Here is a 24,386-nt window from a genome sequence, read left to right on the forward strand (position 1 = left end):
TAAGTACTGCTTGAAGTTCACAAAAATTAATTCGAGGAAAATAGAATTACCGCATGCTATTCTGGGGCAGAATTATGTTTGTTCGGGTACAAGGAATCGAGCGAAACAAAGAATTCGCCTTAACTCAGGACAAGATAAAATTGTACCTATTTATTAGAAAGAACTCTACTAATTTGAAAGAATAAGATCGCAATAGCAAGTTCTTATGAAGGGATAGTCCTCCATATGGCGAGTCTCATATTAGTCCTAGATGCGCCATTTAATAAAATGGAAGGCTAACAACCTTAATGGATGACGAACATACGGTCTAGTGCACCATGACGACGGTATGTTGACAAATCGCTTCCTGAGTTATTCCGCAAGACACCCTCGCTCTCTCTCTCTCCGCCATCTTCCCGTGGACACAGGTCGGTCGGTTAAAGCCGTCATCTTTTCCGCGAAAAGAGGTAAGCGAAGCAGGAAGAAAAAAATCGCAACATGTTTGAAGATGTAAAATTTCTCATTTAAATGCAAATTAGTTGATAGCGAGCGCGGTGGCTGGCGCTCTCGTTTGAGGTTAGGTGATCTTGACGAGTTTGGCAGCGCCTACTGCTGCTACTCTAGCCGCACCATCGTGACGTTGTTGACAAGCCGAGAGTACTCTCTCCGGAGCCTATCTCCACCGGGCAATGTGTATATTCCAGCTGAGGTTCTTTTTTCTCGTCTGGTCCACAGTTCACCTCACGATCAAGCTTCCTTTCTGCTGCTGCTGCTGCCGACAACAACCTCCACTGCCTGTCGGGGCTTGTCCCTACTTGACTTTCTTTTAACCTCACGGCTGTTTGCTTCTGTGATGCCTCCACGACTTCCCGTACCCCTGGTCGCCTGGTCGGACCAGACAAACCGGCAACCGAGTATAACCTTTTCTTGCATCTCATTTCGAGGTGGAATTGTTTTCCTCCTTCGTTCGTGGCTGAAGAAGCGGAGCGGAGTTTTTGTGATAAATGGGCAAATGCCACGGATGAGTTATGGCCATCGGTGACAACCGCGCGCAATCGATCGATCGTTAAATCAAAGGCGTAACTTTCGATAAAGGCGGACATAGTGCCTGGAGAAATTGGAAAAATCAAGGTATTGCCTCGGATATTGAAGAAGTTTCGCTGTGGGAATAGGAACCCTAAAGCAAGGTTTGAGAAAAATTGTAGAATTTCCAATTGTCATCGATATGAGATTTCTTTATTCCCTTTTTCTATGTGCCTTTCCGAATATATCACAAATCACATCCATTTCTCAAAAACACACACACACACCGCCGCATGATAAATTACCGCATTTACTAATCGGTTTTACATGCTGTCAGTTGACCAAATGACAGCTGGTGAGTGAAAAATTGCAGACCACCAAAATGTCTGCATGATAAATGTATGCAATCGGTATGCTGACTTTGGAGCAATATGCTATTTTAAAAACAAGCGCCCCACCTCTCGGACAGTCTCGGCCTTGCCCTTGGCTAGTAACAAGGCGTTAAGAAACGGCGTGCAACCAGCCGATCGCGATCTTGTTGGCATGGATATCAAAACAAACTTCTCTCCCTGTCACAAACACACGCTCAAGGTTGCTCGGCGTGCCGAACAAGGCAAGCGTGCCGAGCGCTGGCTGGCGATTATTATTATTTTTAGTCCCGCCACATGTGACAGCTGCTGCAGTTTATTAGTGCGCCCTGCACGTGGGTAAACGGTAGCCGCTTGGTTGGTTCGATTGGCTTAAATTGTCACAAATAGTGTGGTGTGTGTGTGTGTTTGGTATGGGATTCGAAAAATGGATGACAAATAGTCACGCGCTACCCTTGCGATCATCATAATGATGTGTTCCAGTAAGATAAAGCATATGGAGGGCAGCACACACTCACATCCGACAGAGTGAAATGTCAACGACACCGCTCTCTGTGCGGTCATTTTTCTTCTATTGAATTAACCGCTGAAGTGGGCAGTGACGTTTGGACAAATTGTTGTCTTCAATTGGATGACTTTTCATATTTTGCGGTCGTTAGTAGCTGAATGGGGTGATGGAATGTGTGCTGTTTGATAAGAGAACTTGTCAGTTGTGGTAGTAGTTTTTGATTTTTTGCGTTTTTACAAGCAATTTGTAATTAAATGCAAAGCTGTTTACGAGATAAATCAGTCGAAGTGATGAGATCAATCTCCTCGAACTTTATAACTCATTATTTCATTTATGTTCATTTCTATTCATGAACGGCCTTAAAGGACTTTACGGGCTGAGTCGTCCGGTGTCGGTCTCATGGCGTGACCAGCCCACCGGAGACTGACGAGTCTAATTCGCTGCACGATGATGAGATCATTGTACAGCTCGTTGAGTTCGTCGTTGTAGCGCCTCTTTCATTGTCCTTCCACACATACGGGGCTAATGGCCTATGTAGTTTTTGCTACATAAGAGAGCCTCAAACCTCAAATGATGTCTATGTCATCAGCGTATTCCAAGATCTGGATTGGCTTATAGAAGATGGTCTCCGAAATTTCTACCTCCGAATCACGAAAAAGAGAACAGGCAAGCCCATCTCCCTGGCGCAGGCCCTTGGGTGTAGCAAAGGGCCCATAAAATTTCCCATCCACCTTCACCTGGCATGTGATGTTTCTTCTGGCCATTGTCATTCTTACAAGCCTGGTAAGCTTGACCGGAACTCCAAAAGAGCTCTTTGTGTCGTACAGTTTTACCCCGGCTTTTCTGTCATATACGGCTTTAAAATCAATGAAGAGATGGTAAGAGCGGAGTTATTGCTCCGCCGCCCTCTATTATTTTCATGACTAAGGGATATAGAATGCCTTTTATATCCAAAATGAACTAATTTACGCTGGAACGATCGTTCGCATTCATCCATTCATCCGGAGAGGTGGTCTGGATGGGATTTGAACCCCGATCCTGTCGTGTGAAGACCAGCGCCGCTGTCGCCTCGGCAACTGGACCGCCAAAGTGAGGTCTAGCCGAGAATATTATTGGCGTGGGCCTTCTATAGTCACTTTGATCTTGATGTTTTTCAATATGAACCACATTTCGGTTCTATTGCCTCTTCCAGTACAATCGCTCATTCACGATTGAATATCGCTCGCAAACTTACTTCATATCACGCGCCGGCTGATTCTATAGTTCTTATAGCTCCCCCAAAAAAAGCAAATAAAAGCATCCTCCAAAATACGGATACACACCCATTTCGTACGTGCGCATAAACACCGTTCGCCCAGCAGATGAGGAAATTCAATCTGCCAAAATTGAAATCCTTTCCTTAGCCTAGCCGCGGCCCGTAACCGTGCGCTGTTCATCGGCAATGTTTGCTCTGCCACCTACCGATAGCTATTGGCAAGAGACTTTTGGCAATACCGACTGGATAGAGCTAGGAAGGATAGCTACGGACAAAAAACGAGAACGAGATACCAGCACCGAACGCTGTAAAAATAGGACGACTCCTTTGTGGGCTGGAATGCAGTTCCCTTTGCACGGTTCAAAAGAACGGAGGGGCTCTGTTGAGTTTGGGAGTTCAGGTTGTACGCTCTCTCTTCCCGCAACCACTGTGCCCGTGGGTTGAACGTGGGTTCCTCCACGAAGATTCTTAGCTTCCTTAGCCGCCATGTTTGGTTTAGTACGAGCCGTTTGCGTCCCGGAGGGGGTTCTACCACTGTTTTGTGCTTGTCGGACGTGTTTTTACCTCGATTCTTGGGCATTCTTTCTTCAGTGCTTTTTTGCGATGATCCAAGGATATCCGGCGGAAGGTTGGTGTGTGTGTGTGTGTCTTTCATGTCGCCGGTAGGATACTTTCGTTCGTTGATTGCAGCAAACTTTTAAGCCGCTTCCCACCCCCCAAAAGAAGCAGACACAGTGAGAGATGATGTATTGATGGATACGGACGGTTGTGGTCGTGATTGTGGCCGCTAGATGCCGATGTATGAAACTACACCAGAATTGGCTCACGCGATACAACCCATCGCTGAGTGTTGTCCATCCAGGAGGAAGGCTCTCGCACAAGCTTTTGAAGGCTCTAGAGCAAACCCTTTTTCGCCCGCACATACCTCCCAATCCGGATTTCAACTCCCCGCGCTCAGGAAGAATTCTTGTGAAGAATACCAACCATAACGAATCGGGGAAAAATTGAAAGCACACGTGAGAATTGGATTGCGAGCAATTCCCAGCAGCCACAGGTACATCCCAACTTCTGTTATGTCTTGTAGAAGAGTAAAAACATCTTCCTGCTACTTCATATTGACAGCTTTAAAAAAAAAACCGCCAGTCCATAGAAATGCCAATCCAATGAATTCCATTCGCCATTCTGCCTCCTACCGTATCGAGTAACTTCTGACGTGTGTTCACCGTCTTTATCGCCCGCCCGGATGGAGGTTGTCTGCAACTTATGACATATCCGCTAGCCAGCCAACTTTGTACACCGGGAAGTAGTAAAAACCCTACCGCAGGTGTCTTCCTGTAGGTTGCTTCTGTTCTCGGTTTAATGTTTGTCGTCCATTTCATTAGCCGGTAGTAGTTGGTCGGTAGCAGCGCCTTATCGTTGAAGTCTTCGGGCGATGGCGCAGGGTACGGTAACTGACCATGTAACGATACGCCAACGCTTCTCTATCGTAATTTTCTTTTGTTTCTGTATATCTCGGTGTGTCTCTGTGTGTGTGCATGTAGGTGAGCAAGTGGTTGTGCAGGTGTGCGCTGGTGTTACATTATGATGATTACTTCCAACAGCTGATAGTGCCAGAGTGTCCTAGTTCGTAGTGGTCCGAGCGAAGGAAGCTTAGTTTGGCTTAAAACAGGAAATGGGGTTTCATTTATTTTGGTCTCTTTTTCTTGTTCCTATTTCTTTATATTGTTTCTTATCTCTTTTCTACTTTTAGAGCAATGTTTTAGGAAGAAGATAGTTTTATTTTCACCTTTCTATTTTTCGACTGTGTTTCGCTAGTCTTATTTACTAGTTTTCATATCACAACACTTGTTTTCTATCTTTTCTTCTACTTTCTTTTCACTGTTTTGAAAGTTGACCTGTTTGTTTGATGATTTATATTGACATTTTTATCATTAAAAAAGTTTCGTACTTCATTTTTCTTTTTTCGCGCGCGCTCTCTCGCCCACTTCCACTTTTCTAGTTTGTTTCCGGTTCTTTAACCCCCCATTTTAATGCATCGTTTGTGTGAATTATCGCCTTTGAAGTTGTGTTGCGTGCCGGGCAAAAAGTTTGTTGTCGCCCAGTTTTTAGGGTCACCCAGAGCCCAGTTTTTTTTTTCTTCGTCACCCTCTCGATTTCATTCCCGTTTGATCGTTTTCCCCATTCATTGCCCGCCCGAAACTAAAAGTAAAACAATTCCAAAGAATTGCATTTCCCATTCTAGCTTGCGGAGGGGTGTGTGGGTGCGTGTGGTGGGCAGCTTCCTTTCGTCTAGAACCCTAGCGAATAGTTCCTTTCGCCGGTCATCCCTAGCTTCTTGCTTGCGCTCTTGTTTTCCTGAGCTGTCAAACAATTTATTATCCCCAACCCACACGAATGCAAAAACGAGACCGAGCTTTAAATCGGTTGTTTTTCGTCGTTTACTGCGCAAAGTTGAAACCATATTTCCTTCGCCCCGGGCTGGCCGTGGGGGATAGTGGGTTTTGACCCGGAATATATTTTGTAATTTATTACAACTTATCGGTAGTTTTCGCTCGTCTCCATCCTTCATCGGGAGAGCGTTTTTTTCGTTTGGGAAGCGATCTCACTCGTCACACACATAAAACTAGATCAAGCTGAGGACGAATTCTCCGATCCGTGACCTGGAAAAACATTTTCCCAGGGAAAGACAGTGGTACTTGTGGTGGAATCCTGCGGGCAATCGCTTTGCCGCGTTGGAGTACGGTGGAACATGACAAATATATTGCTCACGTACCGGGTGAGTACTGTTGACTGTTGTTTTAATGGTTCGCTTTTATCTGCAATTGTGGATGCACGCTGCAGCTATAAAAGTTTTCTTTGTGTGTTCCCTATCTCGCCGCAGCGATCGATTTATGTACAGCTTCATGTTTTATTAAACGCGAGCGAAGAACTCGCTAGACTAGTCGTTCCGGACGCTTCTTTTAACTTCTCGCAAAGTAAAGTAGTCTCGTTATGGGATTATTCTCATAAAGAAAAGCAAAAGCTAACTTATACTTTCGGTATAAAAAAATAAACTTAACCGGAAAAACGCAACAAAAAAAAACAAAAACGAAAGCAATCAATACAGCGAAACTTTTCGCCCGCTGCTCCGGCCACACCAATCTACCACTACCTGGCAAGTAAGCTTCCACCTGGGGAGAACGAAATCGAATGAAAGTTTTAATTACAACTCTATTAGTGGCGCAAACCCGTCGCAAAAGGTCCAACCGTTTTCCACCGGTAAGGTGTGCCCCGGAAACAACGGCGACGCCGATCGGCAAAGTCGCCTTTCGGTCGAGAAAGCTACCAACTACTGCTGCTACTCCATCGCCACGTGACTGAACTATTCCGTCGAGCCGAGCCTCGTTTGCGGGTGGATGAGGACTAAAAAGTTAATCTAATGGTGCACAGGCGAAACTAAAAGCAAAAACCCCGTACTTGGATCGTTTGGGGCTTTCCATAATTTCCTTTAAAAGTGGGGAGACTCGAGGAAGAGAGGTGGAAGGTAGTAGGCACAGTGGTAACGACACTTATTTCGTACGGGAAAAAGTTGCCACACCGGTCCGAGGCTGATTAGTTTTTGGACGCAGTTAGCGCCGGTGAAAGTGGTCCACAAGTGTTTGGGCGATTTGAAGTTTGCTGCTGCTACCATCTTTATTGCTACTTTTATCGTACTCGACGGGAATTGGGTTTTAGTTTTGTAGCTTTTCTGTCACAAGTTAGTGTCATCAAGTTGCCGATCAAGTTCATCAAGTTCAAAAATTATTTAAAGAATATTATTGCCTTAATAAGTGAGGAGCTTTAAATGGGCTGCTCTTAAAAAGCTCTTAAACAGCGATCAATGCTCAACAGTGAGTGGAACGTTTGCAAAAAGGGCAATAAATAAACGTTCATTAGTGGCAAACATTCTTGAGCCCTAATCAGAAACCAAACCACCTCCCCCGGTGCAAACTGTGTAAGTTGCTGAGATGTCATTTTCACGTACTTGGTAGTGGAGTACGTGCCTCTTGCGTGCTTGTAATTGAATGCTGCATATCGATTTGCTCTCGTTGAGCGAACTTGTTGAATGGGAACAATTAGCACAGAAGAGGCGAGCGACCAGCAAGCATAACAATTGACGACGACGATGAGTAGCTTTCTCGGGATAGTGTTTGCGTTCCAACAATGGCAGCCGCACACGGAAAGTTGTGATGACAGATTATCGCCGATCGTGAGTATGTGTGTGTGTATCTTGTGTGTAAAGACACCATTCTACCTCGTCATTGTTTCAATGAGGGAGAAAATTAATACTTTTACACCAATCAAGAGCTAATTGCGAAGCGTTGGTGAGGAGCTAATGAATTCTTGTTTTCGTGAGCTTTTTGTTTTATAGCAGAGTTCATTGTAGTTCATTCAATTGAACGAAATGAACCTTTTGTGGTGCCCTTCTACTTCAATTTAGTCACAACTACTGGACGAATCAATTTAAATGATCCTTTCCGAGAAATGTAGACCGACAGCGTATTAAATTGAATTTCAGCGAAGGCTACGGCACATTTTCGGCTGAATTGTAAACAAACCAGCTTCAGCTTTCCATTCTGGGAACACGTCCAATGAACTTAAACTGTTAATTCATGCAATTGGGGGAAACGTTCCTTGGAAATACGTGAAAATTGTTGTAAAACGTAGACGAAATTGGATTTTGTTAGCAAACAGGATAATTAAACTGTCTCCAAAGTGACGAACCCGGCCAGCTTTCCTCAAACAAAATTATTTTAATTTCCTTGCTTGAGCATCAGGTCTAATAAGGACACAATTTTAACAGAACACTTCACGCTTAAAGGCACGTTTCCACACAAACACATCGGTAATGAGTTACCAAGGGTGTTCCATAAACACCTGCAGGCCTGTGACTGTGAGATTTAAAAATGGCGCTGAACTTTTCCACTCAACTCAGCGAGTGCAAAAGTGAAGCGAAACGGAAACTCCGGTGCTTGTGTGTGTGTGTCTGCGTTAATATGCTTCCATGGGTGCGATTTCGCGTTCGCAATGCCTGCGGCAACAACGCAACAAAGTTAGCAGAACGTGTTTGTCTTATTTTGTTGCCGGTGGAGGTTTTCCGCCGCGTTTCGGCGAGCAAATGTGCAACTTAACTTAATTATATTGTGTGTATGGGGTGGGGCTCGAAGCGGGGACCTTTTAAACGTAATTCAAGGTGAGCGATATGAGCAAGGCGTGAAAAAGAGCATAAAAAAGTAAACAATATATATATTAATGTAAACATTGTAAACTCCGGGTGAGTATGTTACGTGTAAACGTTACTCAATGTAGACGAGCCTGAAGAATGGTGACAGCTGTCATCGGGCGAACTGAGCACAAGATAATCAAGAAGGAAGCAAAATCCAAGTAACCTTAAATAAGTATTTAAATATTGAATTTTTGCTTGTGTCCCTTTGTTTTCCAATCCTTCAAAAGCCCCACCGCTGATGTCCCATTTGGCCACGCACAGTTGTGCGTTAATGCGTTTTCAATCTCCCAGCAGCAAACCGGAGCCAGTAATGTGCACTCCGAAAGCTCAAAAGGCGGCCGTGTCGTAAAAATTAATGGCACCATCTGCATAAAGAAATTGAATATGGCTCGTCCCACCGGCTCCCCCAAAACAGCCTCCGTTGGAGGAGCATTCCCTCCAACCCATAGTGCTAACGAATGGGACAAACCGATACGATACGAATGTACCCACCAGCCAAAGAGCTATGCAAAATGGGAACCAGAGAATCTGTTGGGCCTTGGGAATCGGACCTCGAACGTCCCTACATTCGATAGGCAACATGGCGGAGAGTGTGTCCTCGTTCCATCCACAGCGTAAATCCTTCCTTCGCAAAGTGGTGTTCAAGCAAGTAGAAGTAGGTGGTTGTCGTCGTCGTCGTCGGCCAGCTTACCCGGCTGGAAGATGCTTTATGGACTTCTGGATAACCTCACACAAACCTCCGAGTGTGCATGTGTCACATCGTCCGCCAGTTGGTCCGCCTGCTATCGATGTAGATTTTATCTTGGGGTAGGGCCTTATAAAATCCTCGCCACCGAGTTCTGGGGAAAACCCGGTGAGGAATACAAGACCTCCTACCGCCATTCGTGGAAGGTTTTTATTCCAACCAAAGCAAAGGGTTCGCACCGGCCGAAGGACAAACAAGCTCCGCTGGTGATGGAAGGTGAATGATAACAACGTTTTGCCATTGTGTACCATTGCTGTCAGCTCATGCTCCGTGTCTAAATCATGGTCGCCTGCATCCGGCACCTGCCAACCACCCCCCCCCCCCTTTCCCGGGATGATGATGGTGTGCAAGTGTTTTCCGCTTCCGCTTCGGATCTCTGGCAGTTCGAGCCGAAGAAGCACTGAAGCGTCCTTCCTTCCTGTCCTTCCGGCGGTTGGATATCTTTGCGAAGCGGATAAGTCACCTACCGAAAGTAGCAGCTTGGTGTGATATGCACCCCACACTGCTTGGTTGTGACCCGGCACCTCTTTGCCCGACCCATTCTCCAAACCCCCCAGGACCTAACCTCACAAACACGTTGTCTTTGTCCGTAAAAGCACCGGGGGTGTTCGCGCTAGGTACCATAGCACCAGCGAGAAGGTTCTATGTGGTTTGCACCCATAGATAAACGTAATCTTCTCACACACACACACGGCTCTTTTCTACCACAGGCACACACACGTCCGCACGTGGACACGCGTGCACTGTTAGGACTTCTGTTGTGTAAGTTGCTGACTCTGGGCGGCTCCATGGCAATTCGTGGCGCTCGTAACAATCGAGATGTTGCAACTTGACAATCTTGTTACATTTTAAGTGCACATCCTTGCAAAACCGGTGGCGATGCTTTTGGTGGGGGCCAGTTGCTGGGAGCGTCAACTGGGTGGGCGCTTTATTGTGACCGCACTTGAACAGATGCGATCGATGCGCCCGAATCGTTCGCCGTTCTCTCCATTTGGGGTATCTGCGGTTCGGGGATGGGACAAAAGAATCAAAAGGGACGCCATGTTCTACATGGAGTTGTACTTTGTAATGTTCTGGGTTTGTAGGTTTTTTTTTGGTGAAGGAATCAACTCTTTTATTTTCTTCCTTTTTATGTCTTCTTTTCTTTTTATGTCATATAGATTTACGTATGAATTTACTCTTTTATTGTTTTGTCTTTTATCGCTTTCGTAAAATATTTTTTTTTTAACATTTTGCTGTAAATTTCTTCACTAATGCTTTGTTTTGTGTTATATTTTTAATTTAAAAACATGTTTAATGTTGTTGGACCGCTATCGCCGCAGAGTTTAATCATTTAAGCTATTTAAAAATCGTTGTTTGTGCAACGCTTGAATCATTTTCACTACAGCAGTATAACTTGCTTTCTTAAATCGCCTTTTTCTTCAATTAAATATTTTCCATTTTCCGTTCGCTGTTTTCTCACCACGAAAAGTAACATACCATACAGCGCAAAGATAAACTATTGCCACTGGTATCCAACATCCGACTGCCTGGCAACATGCCGTTCCCCAATGAAAGGACAACTGTTTTCCTTTTTTCCCCACACCGGTACAAGGCTTCGCCTTGCGCATGGGAATAATGAAAAATAAAATGTGGCAGCAGGCAAGAACCCGGACGGAAAACAAACTCCCCGGCGTTGTGATGTGGGACGTGCAAGTATGTTTTTGTATGGGAATGTGATTGCTTTTGCTAGCTGCTCTCGAATGGAGCTACGATAGGAGCGCTTTGGCTGATGAATGAATGATGTTTACTAAACAGCTGTAGCTGAAAGCGGCAATATCAATAGCACAGTTAGCCCGGGTTCGGGTGGATGTAAAGAGACGCCCGGGCGAAGTTCTGCGCTATGTGTACCATCGAAAGCGATCTAGTCACCCATGGAAACTGTTCTTCCCGACCGAGCCCGTAGCGGCATTTTAACATTTTATGTTTTGAAGGAGCGAAAATGAGCTGAACCTGGTTGATGAAAGGGAGGTGAAATTAAAAGAGAAAATGAAATGTTAAGCATGGGAAACAAAACCAGACCGTTTTTAATACTTTATTAGGCTCTTCATTACTATTTTGTATGTGTGTGCGGATCCAAAGGGATTTTTGTGCAGCTTGAAGCAGTTGTCCTTGAGTTTTGACTTTAATTTGAATTTGTCTCACATAAGTATTTGCCGATGAGTTATATTTTACTTAACGAAACATAATTTACAGTAACTAATCCCCCTTCGGCATTACGACGCACTTTCCCCACAATACCCCACGTAGGAAATAAGTTTCTCCCGACTGTGTGTGTGCGGCCTTGTCCCACTTCCTGGTCACCTTTCAAAACCCAAGTTTCTTTCTTTCTTTCAACCAACGAACGGAACTCATCTTATAAATGCTTCATGCTGACGACGCTCCCGGCTGTCGTTTGCCGTACAACGGACGAACGGTGAAACGGAACAGCACAAAAAAAGCTCCAGTTTTCCCCCGTCGAGAAACGGAGGGAGTCGCGCCCATGATTCATGACGATGCAGTTATGTAGATTTTAATTTCACTCCAGCAAACGCACGCCATGCGAAACTCGCGTCAGAATGAATGGATAGTGTTGGTTTAGGCGGGTTGTTCCCCCCCCCCCCCCCCACACCGGAGGAGAGCATTGAGTTTATCGAGCACCAGGCGCCTCCATCGGGTGATGGGAATCTTGAAAGCGAGCTTTCGGCTTGGGCAGGCAGCAAGTAACAATGATGCATGATTGTACGATGTAGGCGTTTAGCAGCCACTTTTCAAGGTTTTGTGTGTGTTTGTGTGTGTGTGCGTTAGCCTTAGGGGGGATTTTCGCGTACAATAAACACTCGAAAACGGCGTGATTACTTATTACTTGGCAGGTTATATTTTGAATTTCAAAATGAAGTAATTAGACTACTTTTGAGCTTTTTTCACGTGACTATAAATCAAGGTATCTTACTATCTAAAAAATGTTTGGTGGGTTAAACATTAAATTTTTGGCCTATGTTCTTTAAAGATTGCCTCTTGTCGTTGACCGCCATTGTCCTTTTCTCAACAAAACATGCAACTCAAGTGGTCTCGCCTTTGTTTGCCCAACAATTACACATCCTTGTATGCATTATCGTCCGTGCGCGTTCGGCAATTGTTGCCGCTGTTGCAGCATAATATGTTAAGATGATGCAGACAACAACGCTACACCACACTCACCGGACCCAATCGATCGATCAGCGCGATAAGCGTTGATGAAGTAATTGTCCCGCTCCGAACGAGCCATGGTGAAACTATTAATCTTTGCTGGCGAAAAAAGGGTTCGTTCCATCGGAGCCTGCCCAGAAGGTGCTTCTGCCTTTTCCCTATCATCAGTCTTCATCATCATCATCATCATTGTTGTGACCCTGTTTTTTTTTAAGGCTAAGATCGATTTTATTATTCGTGGAAACTCTCACGAGACCAATTCCGTCGGTTCGGAGCAGGATCGCTTGATCGAAGCATGGTGAGAATGAGTCTTCTTTTATCTCGGCCTCTTCGTGGCCACGTGTGTGTGTGTGTGTGTGGCGAGATACGCCGGTACGTCGAAAGATGCCATTCTTTAGCGGTGAAATATGGTACCGAGTTGTGGCACACCGATGTGTGTAATAATCATGATGATGATAATGATGATGATAATGCATAAGCGCAGCTGAAGTGATTTATTTGAGGACATTCATTCTGCTCGGTCGACCAATTTTACTTGGCTGAGAAGTGGTGGGTAGTGGTGGGTAGTGGGGGCTTTTTTCATCCCATTTATGATGTTTGAGGTACGTTAATTTAAATTTAACTGCGGCATTCCTCACTTTATTTAAATATGTTAAAAGCAATAAATTAAAACATCTATTATGTTCATCAGTTTTTTTAAATTAAGTTTGCGATTCCTTACTTACTTGCTTACCAGGTGCAAAAACCTCTTTGTGGACTTGGCTTCTTTCAGACATCCTCGATACCGCTCATGGTCTGACAGTGCCGTCGTCTCGCAATCCAATATCCTGGGCTTTCTGGTGAATGCCTTAACGTCATTTATCTTAGTTTGGACCTACGAAGCCTTCTCATGGATAGAGGCCTAAAATGTCTTCAAGGGCTCCAGTGCTTCAGGTCATCCGGTGCCGTTCTCATGACATGACTTGCGACAGCTCATCATTGTGTCCTTTCACGCGTACGAGGCCAAAACTCATTCGGAACATCTTGCTCTCGAACGTTTGGTTAGTTTTGGACAGAGTCCATGTCTCAGAGGCGTTTGTGTGAGTACTGGGACTAAAAAAGGTTCTATACAGTCCCAGATTTGTCCGTCTTAATTTGAGTGGAGAAGATTCCTTAGGTTGCACTATGACCGTTTGGCGTCCAGCAGCCTTACATGTACTTCAACATCTATATTTTTGTTGGTGAATTCGTTTTGACCCCAGCTAGGTAAAGTTTGGACGACTTCTTGGCTCTGCAACACAGGAGAGCCTCAAATCAGTGTTGTCTATATCATCAGCATTTGCCTGGATTGACTTAAAGAAGATGGACCCGGAAGCTTCCACTTCCGAGTCTTGGATGGTCCACCCTAGGACAAGATTTAAGAGATGACAGGCTCATCTCCTTGATGCAAGCCCTTGGTGGAAACAAAGAGCCCTGAGGATTTTCTCTACTCCTTCAGCATCGTTTCTTTCATCCATCCTTCCATTCATCATTTTGGTTTACACGGACTATGCAGCTTTAAAATTGATGAAAAGATGGCAGGTGTATAGTTCTATCCTCGCTATCTTCTATCCTCTTAGTGGATGATTTTCCTTAAAGCTAGCGTTCATTAACCCCAAATATACAGCCACAGATACAGAACCTTTCCATGTAACAGTTATTCAAACAACCTTCAAAGCCACCGAAAATCTTCCTCGAACTAATGCGACTATTCGGTCTATTTATTCGCTTGAAAACTTAGTCAAACGTATTATATCGCTGCTGGCTTTACATGGGGGAAAATGCTTCGTGGAACATTCGACCAAATCCTCATTTGCAATAGTGCCCTTTGAAAATTCATCAACCTCACCGATTACCAACCCTGGTCGAAAATTCTCACCAATTCTCACCGGAAAATCCACCCAACACCCCCAACCCAGCTAATGCGCGAACGGTTGCTCGAACCGAAATGACCCGATTAGAGGACGCAACACACGCGATGGAGCCAAAAGTTTAGCTGCCACCTTCACTTACGGGCTGCGGATTTCACCCCCCTTACGAGGGGCACACGCACGACGTCCCCGTAAGATAAGCGGGCCCCGAAAAACCTCGTCATGCGTTATTAATGCGCCGTTTCTACATGGAGCCAGCGTACGACGGTGCTTCGGTGGAATTTCGTGACTGTAAATATTTCAGCACCCTTCTTCGATCGGTTCGTTCGCGCCCCCAGTGTGCTGGTGGTTGAGCGCTTTCCTTTCAACGGTGTGCGTTTGTGTGTGTCTGTGTGTGATAGTCTCATTAAGGGTAGTTCTTCACTCCGTAACTTCGTATTTTGGATTATCGGAACAACGATTTTCCAAACGCGCTGTGGAACAACCGATTTGCCACATTTTCCACTCTCGCTCTTTTTTTTCGATAGCTGCTTCTCTTTCTCGCTTTACTTCTTTCGCTGTGTGTGTGTGTGTTGGTACGTGTCTGTGTATTGGGGACTTATTTCGGGAAAAGCTTTGCCTCTAATTAGTAGCTGCGTGCTAGCTGACTGAGACCCGTTTCAGGACGGATGTGTGCTGTGGCTTTGATAGTCATGTTTCCTTTACCACACAGACAAACTACGTGACGAATAATGCGATAGGATGTTGGTTTTTTTGGTGCTGAAAATAAAGATTTTCTTCGAATCCTAACGCTTTTAGACTGATGAAACGGCTCGTCCCCGCTGCCTGATTAGCTAGCGTTTGTCTGTGTTACTCGGAAAAATCATTTTCACCTGCTCAATTTGAAAACAGTCCTCTCGCGCTTTTGAAGACACAATTTTGCGCATCATAATTTGCCAAAAAAAAAAACGAATCGCAAATGAAAATTAATTCCCATCTACCACAGCTCAGTTGCTCAGCTGCTCGTTCGTGTGCAACCGGCCCCCTACCGGGAAAATCGCTTCATCGGCGGCGACATCGTTCGATGGAGCGGAAAATTGGGCCACAATTCATGCGATAAAAAGGTGCTCAATCTATTGCCCCAGGGGCCCACCGGTGATGGTCCATCAACGATGACCTCCCGTCCGCACGTGACAAGTTTCCGCGAGTCCAAATAGAATATGAAACTCTGCCTCATCATAAAATGACGAACGCACCGGGAAAAAGTTTTTTCCCCCCGACTCTGTAGAAAATTTTTGTGTTGGGGAGTGGACGAAAAACGGAGGATCGCGAGTCTGTTTCTCTGTAGTTTTTTTTTTTCCTTCACGTTGGGAGTGTGTTTGTGTGCGTTGTTTTATCTGCCTTGTTTATCTTGTTTATCCTTATATCCGATGGACGAGCGAGAGCGCTTCTTGGGAAAAGGAGAAAAAATGTTGAGCTACAAATAATGAACCAATCGTGCTTATTTTGCTTTTATTTCGCTTAAAATACGCGATGATTAAATAAACATGCTACCCCAATAGACATAATGAAACTGAGTTTGTGAAAAGAATTGGAGATCAGATTTTAGCACTAAAAACTTTAGCACTCCAACCAGCTGTTTTGTTTTTGGTTCCTACACTGAGAGGAAAATTAATTTTCACTCGCAAAACCCGATTGGCGATGGGGGAAAACAAAACGGGCTTCCTCGTTCAGCTTTTTTGCCCCCGCTCGCCGTGATCGACGCGAAATCGACAAACAAATCGACCCTCTCTACCCTAGCCGCTTTTTCCCCGTGAGCATGTGTGTTTGTGTGAGTTTGTACCACCCGCGGTTTGGCCGCGTTCCGTTAGGCGGGTAACTCGACGACGACGACGATGGGCCGTTTGTGTTTGTGGTCGCTGGCTGGATGATAAAACATTGCCAACAGTTGCGGCGTTGAGGTGAATTTCGCTGGCAGTGGTGGGTGCGACAGGGACGTGTGATGCTGGCTGGTGCTGAAAGATTGCAAATTTAGTGCCATCCAAGAGCGTTGGAGACGAGGGATCCATGATACTGCTCCTGGGTGGTAGGCAGGCAGTTCGTGTTCTAAAAATAGTCTATAACTCCCGGTGAATCCGCGTGATAGAAATTCCGTGCAGACGCGGGAAATTCATTCGTGCTACCTAGGGCAAAGCAGATCGGCCGAGTGGATACAGAACGGTGTGGGTTTTGCTAGGAACGTACGGAGTATAATATTTTCGCTCAAACAATGGTACTGATATGGAGGGATTATGCGGAGAAGTAAGGTTTTTTGTTGATATTTTGTACACAGAGGAACACGCACGTTCATTTTTGCGATATCTCACCACCACTATTCAGGTGCGCCCCATTGTGCGTCAAGATTTCAATGAACGGAATGAAGTTATTATCCCTTTTGTTCCTGCAGACCGTAAGGGATTAAAGCGTGGTAGGTGTTTCTTTGCAGCGTGACTTGACTAGATTTGGATTGGATTTACAGATTTCGGCTTACCCGATTTTGTCATTGACTGGGTGAGGTTTTATGATGTGGGTCCAGCGCTTCGTTCCTAGCGACGAGGCATCTGGAGCTGATTTACGAATCAACTTCGATTACGCCTCCTAATTAGCGGATTCGATGGCGAGCCTGGTTTACTGAGGTTGGATGTGGGTTATTAAGGGATTTACACATTTGATTAGCAAAATGGGCTCTGCAAGGATTAACAAGAAGCAGTATAATGTATTCCCGGGTATTCATTAATAGAATGACACTTGAGGCCGAAATGAACTTCTAAAATGAACTCTGTATGGATAAATTGACAGTTGAATCTCGAGCTCTGTGAATTTGAAACTCTTCATTATCTCTCAAGAGTCTCAACGCTTAACTGGTCTAACATGCTTCAGGGTTGTTATCGGTCCAACTAGACTCAAAGTTTACCGAACTCTAAAGGTTCCCAGAGTTTCCCACCAGCGATTTTGCGGCTAAAATTGAAGATCTAAACCATCCTATTGCTTATAAGAACTCGTTGTCTAGTTTTGAGTCGACCCCATCCAGGAGATTCTCGTTAGTGATGGGAAACTCAAATACAGTTTTCAATCTACGAGGAAATGCCGGACATCATTCCGAGCAACTTCGGACTACTTATGTTCCCTTCTCCTTCTTCTCCGGTGAATTGATCAATTAATTCTTTGGAGCCAGAATCGTTAAATATCCTACATGTAGTGTTCTTCCTCCATGCATCCCAACGCTTATCAAAGTTCCTCTAAGTTAATAATAGTGAAGTTTAAAAAAAGGGCTTCCAACGAATAATACCTTCCACACCACCACAACCTCAATACCTTGACTCCAGTCAATCGCATGAGCATAAAAATCGAAGGAAAGACTTTAAAACTTTGTTGGCCAACATGTGATACTCATCCTTACCTACGCATTTCACAATTAAACCGGCTACCGTCGGGTGTGTGACAGGATATGTTATCCAAAATTCGTTCAAGCGTTCCACGAAAAGAACTCAACACCGCCCAAGTGCGCTTTTCCGCCGACACAATCCTACATTCATCCAGTACCAGACCGATAGGGAATTTTCAACTCTTTTTCCTCTGTTTACAACCACCACACCTTTGCACGAGACGCCCTCCCCTGTCATACTAGACAGAAAACCCACAAACCCAAAAGTGACGTGTCTGCTGTTCGAAAGAAGGGATCAAAGTAGACCGGATAAATCAAACTACGATCAAGGGCGGTGAAATAAAATCTCCATAAACAACGGACAACGGTTTCGGACAAGTTTCTCCATTCAATTACGCGATCATCGTGCATCAAATGTCTTTTGTGTGTGTGTGTGTGTGTGTGTGTGTGTGTGTGTGTGTGTGAAAGCACTGCTGGATGGGATTGTTGATCGATCGAAAAGGAAAAAGGAGATGGAAGGAAATCAATGATAAAAAAAGATAAGCCATCGTCTCGCTGAAAGATTCCTCAGAGGAAGAAGCAAAAAAAATGGAGTTAATCCTCCACTTATAACCTTCTTTGTTGCATGTTTTATTACGAGCAATTTGCAAGTTTGTCTCGCAAAATCAAATAAAACTAGAGGGCCCTTTTTATTGCTTTTACGTGAAGCTTGTTGAAATCTCGCGTGGCACTCTCCATTCCCATTTCGTCGGGGGAGTTTGGGTCGAAATATCAAAAAAAGGGTTCCCATAATACAGATACATTTCGTTGCATGAAATCCGGGTTTTCGATTTTATTTGTAATCCGTTGCCCATACAATGCTGGGTGGGGGTGGGGAAAACCATATTACAGGGAGGTAAAAAGCAAACATTAAGCAGCACACAATCGGGACCCGTGCGCAGGGTTTCAAACTCTAATGGCGGACGGGCGAACTAAAATGCCTTTCCTGTGTTTTTTTTTCTCTTCGGGCCATCCGTGGATTGAGTCCATTTTTGCGACGACGTGCTTCTGTTGTGTTCCGTGCCCTGGGACCGCTCCACAAATCCACAACCCACTGTTGGATTAGATTTTCTCGATCGAACCGGTTGGAGCTTAGCACATGGTCAATGTAAGCGGGTGTAGCGGAGGGAAATAGCCAATATGCCGTTGGGCCGTTTGGTTGAATGAAAGTCTCGAGCTGGGTTGGGGTTTGCCAAGTAGAAAGCAAACCCTGCCCATAGGAGAGCGAGATTATGGGGTTTTTGTTCAAAAATTTGCAGTCAAAAGAAATGGCCCTTCGTTCAATTTGTAGTATCACATTTCGATTCCTATTTGACGATGATAAGATAATGGAATTTATGACGAAAGTTTAGATTAAAATATTAAAAAAATCATCCCCCTTTACATGAGTCAAACATTCGAGCAGTATTCGAGCAGCAGCAGTTCATAAGGGAATTTGTTATGATCTTTGCAGTGTTAAAACCACTAATCTCAAGTATTTGACAGTCTCAATAAGACGTTGTAATGATATGCCTCTAACCTCTAGAGCACGTCTTGCCAGAAAAATTAACTTGCGACAAAACCATTCGAGCAGTTTCGATGCGCCGTCCGAGCCTTTTGGTACTAATTTGTACTAGCCGTGAGCAATCTTCTATGAAGCCAAAGACAGATGGTGTGTATTGACGTGCGTTATAGAAGACATATGAGTAAAATTTGTGCTCAACTTTCTTCAACTTCCTTGCAACATTCGGCTCGAGAGATTATCATGGTTCGGGCCGTACAATAAATGTTGTTTGGGTTGATGATGAGAAACCTCTTACAAACCCTCTAGACTCGAGCAGTTTCATACAAGATACGATCAAATCCACATAATAATTTACAATCTCACACCTTTCTCTAACAACCTTGTATTTGTGTTTTTTGCGAGCAGCTGCTCGAATCTAGTGTTTAGTGTATGTAAAGCTATCATTCACTCCAGCATTCGATTTCGTGCTGCACAAACCAATTATTATTTATGAAAAGAACATTACAATTGCCACAGAAACAGATTGAACTGTCATGCGGCAAACTTCCCCCGATAAAACCAACTAATTAAAACTATTACTCATGCTACGGAGCCACCGGGAAAATGAATGAAAATGGGACGGTGGTTTCGGGCAGTACTGTTAATGATTACAATCCCAGCATCGTCGAAAGTCGGCCAACTTTCATCAACATGGCATGGACCATTAATTTCGGTACTTACAAACGCCGGAAAAGCCTATCGAACGCTGTTTGCTTTTCATTCGCCCGGTTTTGTTTTCAGCTGCAAAAGGTAGCTACTGTTTTCCTGTACCCAGCGCGAAACAAAAACCGTTTTAACAAAAAAAATAGGGGTACGTCCAAATGCCGTACCGTACTAAAATTGGACAGACGTTGTTAAAAAGCATTGCCTTACCTTCTTTTACGGACGATGATGATAAGGTTGGGAATCGAAAGGGGTGAACCCGGCCAGCAAATAATAATACTGCCGATGGAAGATGCTGGCGTCCGCGTTGAATAGCTTTGAATTGAAATGACGTTGTTGCCCTGTTGCCGTTCCGTGGGAGGTTTGATTAGTTTTCCGGAAGGGGTTATTCCGAGATATAGCCCTTTTCCCCGGAGCGGGTCGTAATATGAGAGGCAAAATTGAACTACAACGGAAGGACATTGCAATCGGAATTGGTAGTGAAATAATGATTTACAGGCCTGATTTTATTAGCCAGTAGCCGGTAGGCCACTACGGAAGGAAGTTTGCTGGCCTGTTCTGTTCAACCACAGGGTCATTAAGTGAGGTTTAATGTGAATGGCTTGCGGAGAGTCATTGTAATGATTTATTGTAATGTAATGCCGGTTAAAAGAATTACCAAAACCTTGCTTAGTAGCAGCACAAATCCAAAATCGAAATCTGCTTTTAATTGTAGCAAATGTACAGTTTCACCGCCCCGTTCAGGTGAGCCACGGCAACACAAACAAATGCCCTGCTGCACCCTGCAAGACAACATCCATTGGCAAACAAGTGAAACTAAACCGCAAATGGCGCTCCCCGCATTCCAGTGCGCAGTTTTAAATGTGTGTGCCTGTGTGAGCTTCGGGGCGGCTGAATAGATTTCTGACCGTATTTGCGCGGCTCACAGAAATAAACAAACAAACAAACCAGATCTCATTCAAACACATCCCCATGAGCAAGCACCACCACGGTTGGAGGTTAATTGAACGCCGAACGATTGAAGGATGGGAAGTGCAAGGGTGGCCGGGATTTGAACCGGTTGGCGGGGAATGGTTTTCTGTTCTTTCTTCTCCTGCACACACACACACACTGGTGCGTGTGCAATGAATGAAATTTCACGTGCTGGCCAAAGCCGAAGAGTTTATTACAGTGTAGTACGCCAAGCGGGCAAGAAAATGGCCACCTTTTGCTTCACTTTGTATTGACTGACACATCGCACAGCCCGATTGGATTATGAGCGGGCTTAAAAGAATTAACAATTAAGAGTGTAAATGAAAATGGAAAAGCTGTCACACTTTTTGCCTGTTTGTTTCTTCGGAGGGTGCTGGCAAAATATGAAAATTGAGCCCGACCGAGGGAGAGTAAAAAAACACACACACACCTCTGGCGATTTTTTGGTTCTCTTTGTAGCTTTACCGACCTTTACACCAAAATAAAAGTTCATTTTCCCGTGCTCGTGAGTTCCCCCCCCCCCCCCTTATTTTTTTTGCTCCCCTACAGGTGAACGCGCACGGCTGAGGGAATTGTAAACACAATTAAACGAAGTTAAAAACATTATTTCTTATCGCGCCCCTAGGGAAGATGCGGTGTACTGTGCTGTATGTGTGTGTGTGTGTGCTGCTTGCCCTCGGTCGGGTTTTTATTGGCCCAACGAGTTGGTTTTGTGGTACAAAAAACTGGTTGTTGCACCCGAACACGGTGGTGGTGTGCCATGTTTGGTAGGCAAATTATTCCGCAAGCACATCCCTCCGTCACAAACACACACGTCCGATGGCCCTCTTCCTGCCTGGAGGCGTTGGTAGAGTTGTAAACAGTCAACTCTTGATATGGGATGGAATAATGGGTACGAAGGAAATAAGATTGTTTTTGCTATCACAAAACTCAATCCGAAAATTAGCGAAACGAAAATGACGGTAGATTTTTTTCTGAGCTTTTAAGCGACATCCTTATCATTTGGTTGTATTTTATTGTATTATTTAAAGTAATAATTTATTTAAAAAAATAAAAAGCATATTGGCTACTATTTGAATTAAAATGACTGAAGCATTCCTGGCTGTCAAAAACAGTACCTCACATTTCCGCTAGAGGGCTCTTTGAGAGATGAGTTTACAAAGGAGATTGGATCACGAAAACACCATCAGCAATAAGTTTGAGTAATTTCCCTTATAAAACATTAACAGGCCGATAAACGACGTTTTTCTTCTTCTTTGGCACTAAAACAACCTTAAGCTGTCTTCACCATTACTAGCTGTTTTGCTTTAATTTAAAAGCAGCTTGATGCTTGGTCTAACTGATAGAGAAACGGCCTTGGTTGAGATTTGAAGCCGATCTCTTCATATTAACTACCAGCGCCAACTACACTAGACTGAACGAGTCCCAGTAGACCAGCCTTCCTCACTAAAATATAAAATAATGGTTACTAGAGCATTAGGGTTCCTATACAATATTGAGCAAATATTTTCATCCATTTGTTCCCCAAAGGTTGTTTCCCGTTCGACAGTAAACAGAGCAGTATGCAGGTGTACAGGTTTACCTTCGCGAGGCTGATTCAATAAACTCTCGGCATTGTTGTAAACCCTTTACTCTTTCAATGCAAATAATTTAGCTGTGTGTGAGTACAAAGTAATGATCTGCTGCTGGGGAAGATAAGCAACAAGAATTCCAAATGGATTTTACTAAGAGTGTTCGGGTAAATAATTATTATAAAATATGGCTTACTCTAATTGCTCCGAGCTCTTAGGCTGGTCTCATTGCTCGGTCGCAACTTGGAAAAGTTGTGTTATTCAATAGATTAAAAATATTTTCATCGAGTTTCAATTTGTTTCTCCACCAAACCTCTCTGGCCATTACACGAGAATTCTCTATGAAGAAAATTTTCCTGCAAAACCATCAGCTTTGGCATAGAACCTTTTCAAACGAAGCACGTACCTTCGACCCAAAACCTAAACTAAACAACCTCAATGCCGGCCTAAATATGAAATTGAGTTTCGATGTCTAGAAATCGAAAGCGCTTCGTTCTGCTTTTCTAAGCGCACAAAAGCTTCTTCGGCTTTTCTGTTTCGTTGGGCATGGAATTTTGATATTTCCACTAGATTCTAAGTAGCTTCCGCGTGATGGGATAACGATTTATTATGCCGTGTGTTTTTTTTACTACGGTGAATTGATTAGAATGGAACAAGTGTTCAAGTGTTCCATCTAACTACCTACGCGTCTGACGATGAATCAATATTAGGGAGTCTTCGGTACTCCCTTTTCACCAACGAGCGCCAATTCTCGTTCTAAACAAATACTAATCGAAGATCCTTCCTAGAAGCGGGAACCATCTTATTTGTTTAAGCCCAATAAATATGAGCACAACTTTCACTGGTGGTTCATGTTGTTCTAGGACGAAAGTTTTCATCTGATTTGATATTTTAAGCAAAACATTCAAAGGAAAGAAGTTTCTCGCTAACGCTCGATGCCCCAAGTTTGGCCTGTTTAATTAAAATTGACCTCATCATTTCGCTTGTTTTTTTTTTTCTCTCTTGTCCCTTTTCCTCCAGATCAAAGCCTACGAAAAGACAGAGTGCCATGACGAGAGGCGGAAGCAGGCGCGAGACATCTACGACAATTACATCATGAAGGAAATGTTGTCCCACACACACGTAAGCAAAAGCCCACGCAACCTGCTCCTGATTAAGCAACAATCAATCGAACCTAGTTTGATTCATTCATTCTTTCTCTCTCTCATTATTGTAGGAATATTCCAAGGAAGCGGTCGCACACGTCCAGAAGTATCTGATGAAAAACGAGGTGCCGGTGAACCTGTTCGAGCCGTACATCGAGGAAATATTCCACCATCTGCGGGGCGAACCGTTCCGAAAGTTTCTCGAAAGCGACAAGTACACCCGCTTCTGCCAGTGGAAAAACCTGGAACTCAACATACAGGTAGGTGGAAAAAATCAGGGTCGTCGACAACGAGACAGATACGTGCCGTACCCGTGCAACGGACGGTTCCTCCACACGGGAAATGGAGTGGAAATTTGATAATTCACCTCGCGATCCAGAACCATTCCTGGTGATCCACTTCACGCCTTTTTCCTCGAATCGTTCAGAATGAATTGAAAATGGCGCTGGACTGGTTGGTGGATTTGGCTATTTTTAGACTGTCGCTTCTCGCTCTTCTCGCCAACCTGTGGGACAAGGCGGGATGAAAGAAGGGGCTGGCGAGCTGAAAAAGTGAATGAATCCTTCACCTTCACCTGGGTCCAACTGATTCTATTTTTAGCCACCATGAGTTCTCTCACGTTGTGGCCGGTGGAGAAGGTCCTTCGCATTAGGACGACGGGTGCAAATCTGCATCCTGTCCACTGTCCGGCTGTTACTCCGGTTGGTACCTTTCGTTTGATTTTCGTAGCATTCCTAGAATAGAACTCGATGTGGGCAGTTCAACCGGTTCACTTGATTGCAGGACATTCCAGGAATTAATACTGTGAAACTGGTTGTTGAAATCTATCGG

At 44.4% G+C, this 24,386-nt stretch overlaps 1 protein-coding gene across 7 annotated transcripts in view; it reads left to right on the forward strand.

The window, feature by feature from the left end:
• LOC118503899 (G protein-coupled receptor kinase 1) overlaps positions 1 to 24,386 on the forward strand; it is a 102,322-nt gene that overhangs the window by 60,789 nt on the left and 17,147 nt on the right. For all 7 annotated transcript variants that reach the window (XM_036037686.1, XM_036037682.1, XM_036037684.1 and 4 more), the window contains exons 5-6: positions 23,431 to 23,532; positions 23,627 to 23,815. In XM_036037686.1, coding sequence (XP_035893579.1) covers positions 23,431 to 23,532; positions 23,627 to 23,815 — 291 coding nt within the window. The remainder of the gene's footprint in view (positions 1 to 23,430; positions 23,533 to 23,626; positions 23,816 to 24,386) is intronic.

Source organism: Anopheles stephensi, chromosome 2, assembly GCF_013141755.1.
Source record: "Anopheles stephensi strain Indian chromosome 2, UCI_ANSTEP_V1.0, whole genome shotgun sequence".
Classification (NCBI taxonomy): Eukaryota; Metazoa; Arthropoda; class Insecta; order Diptera; family Culicidae; genus Anopheles; species Anopheles stephensi.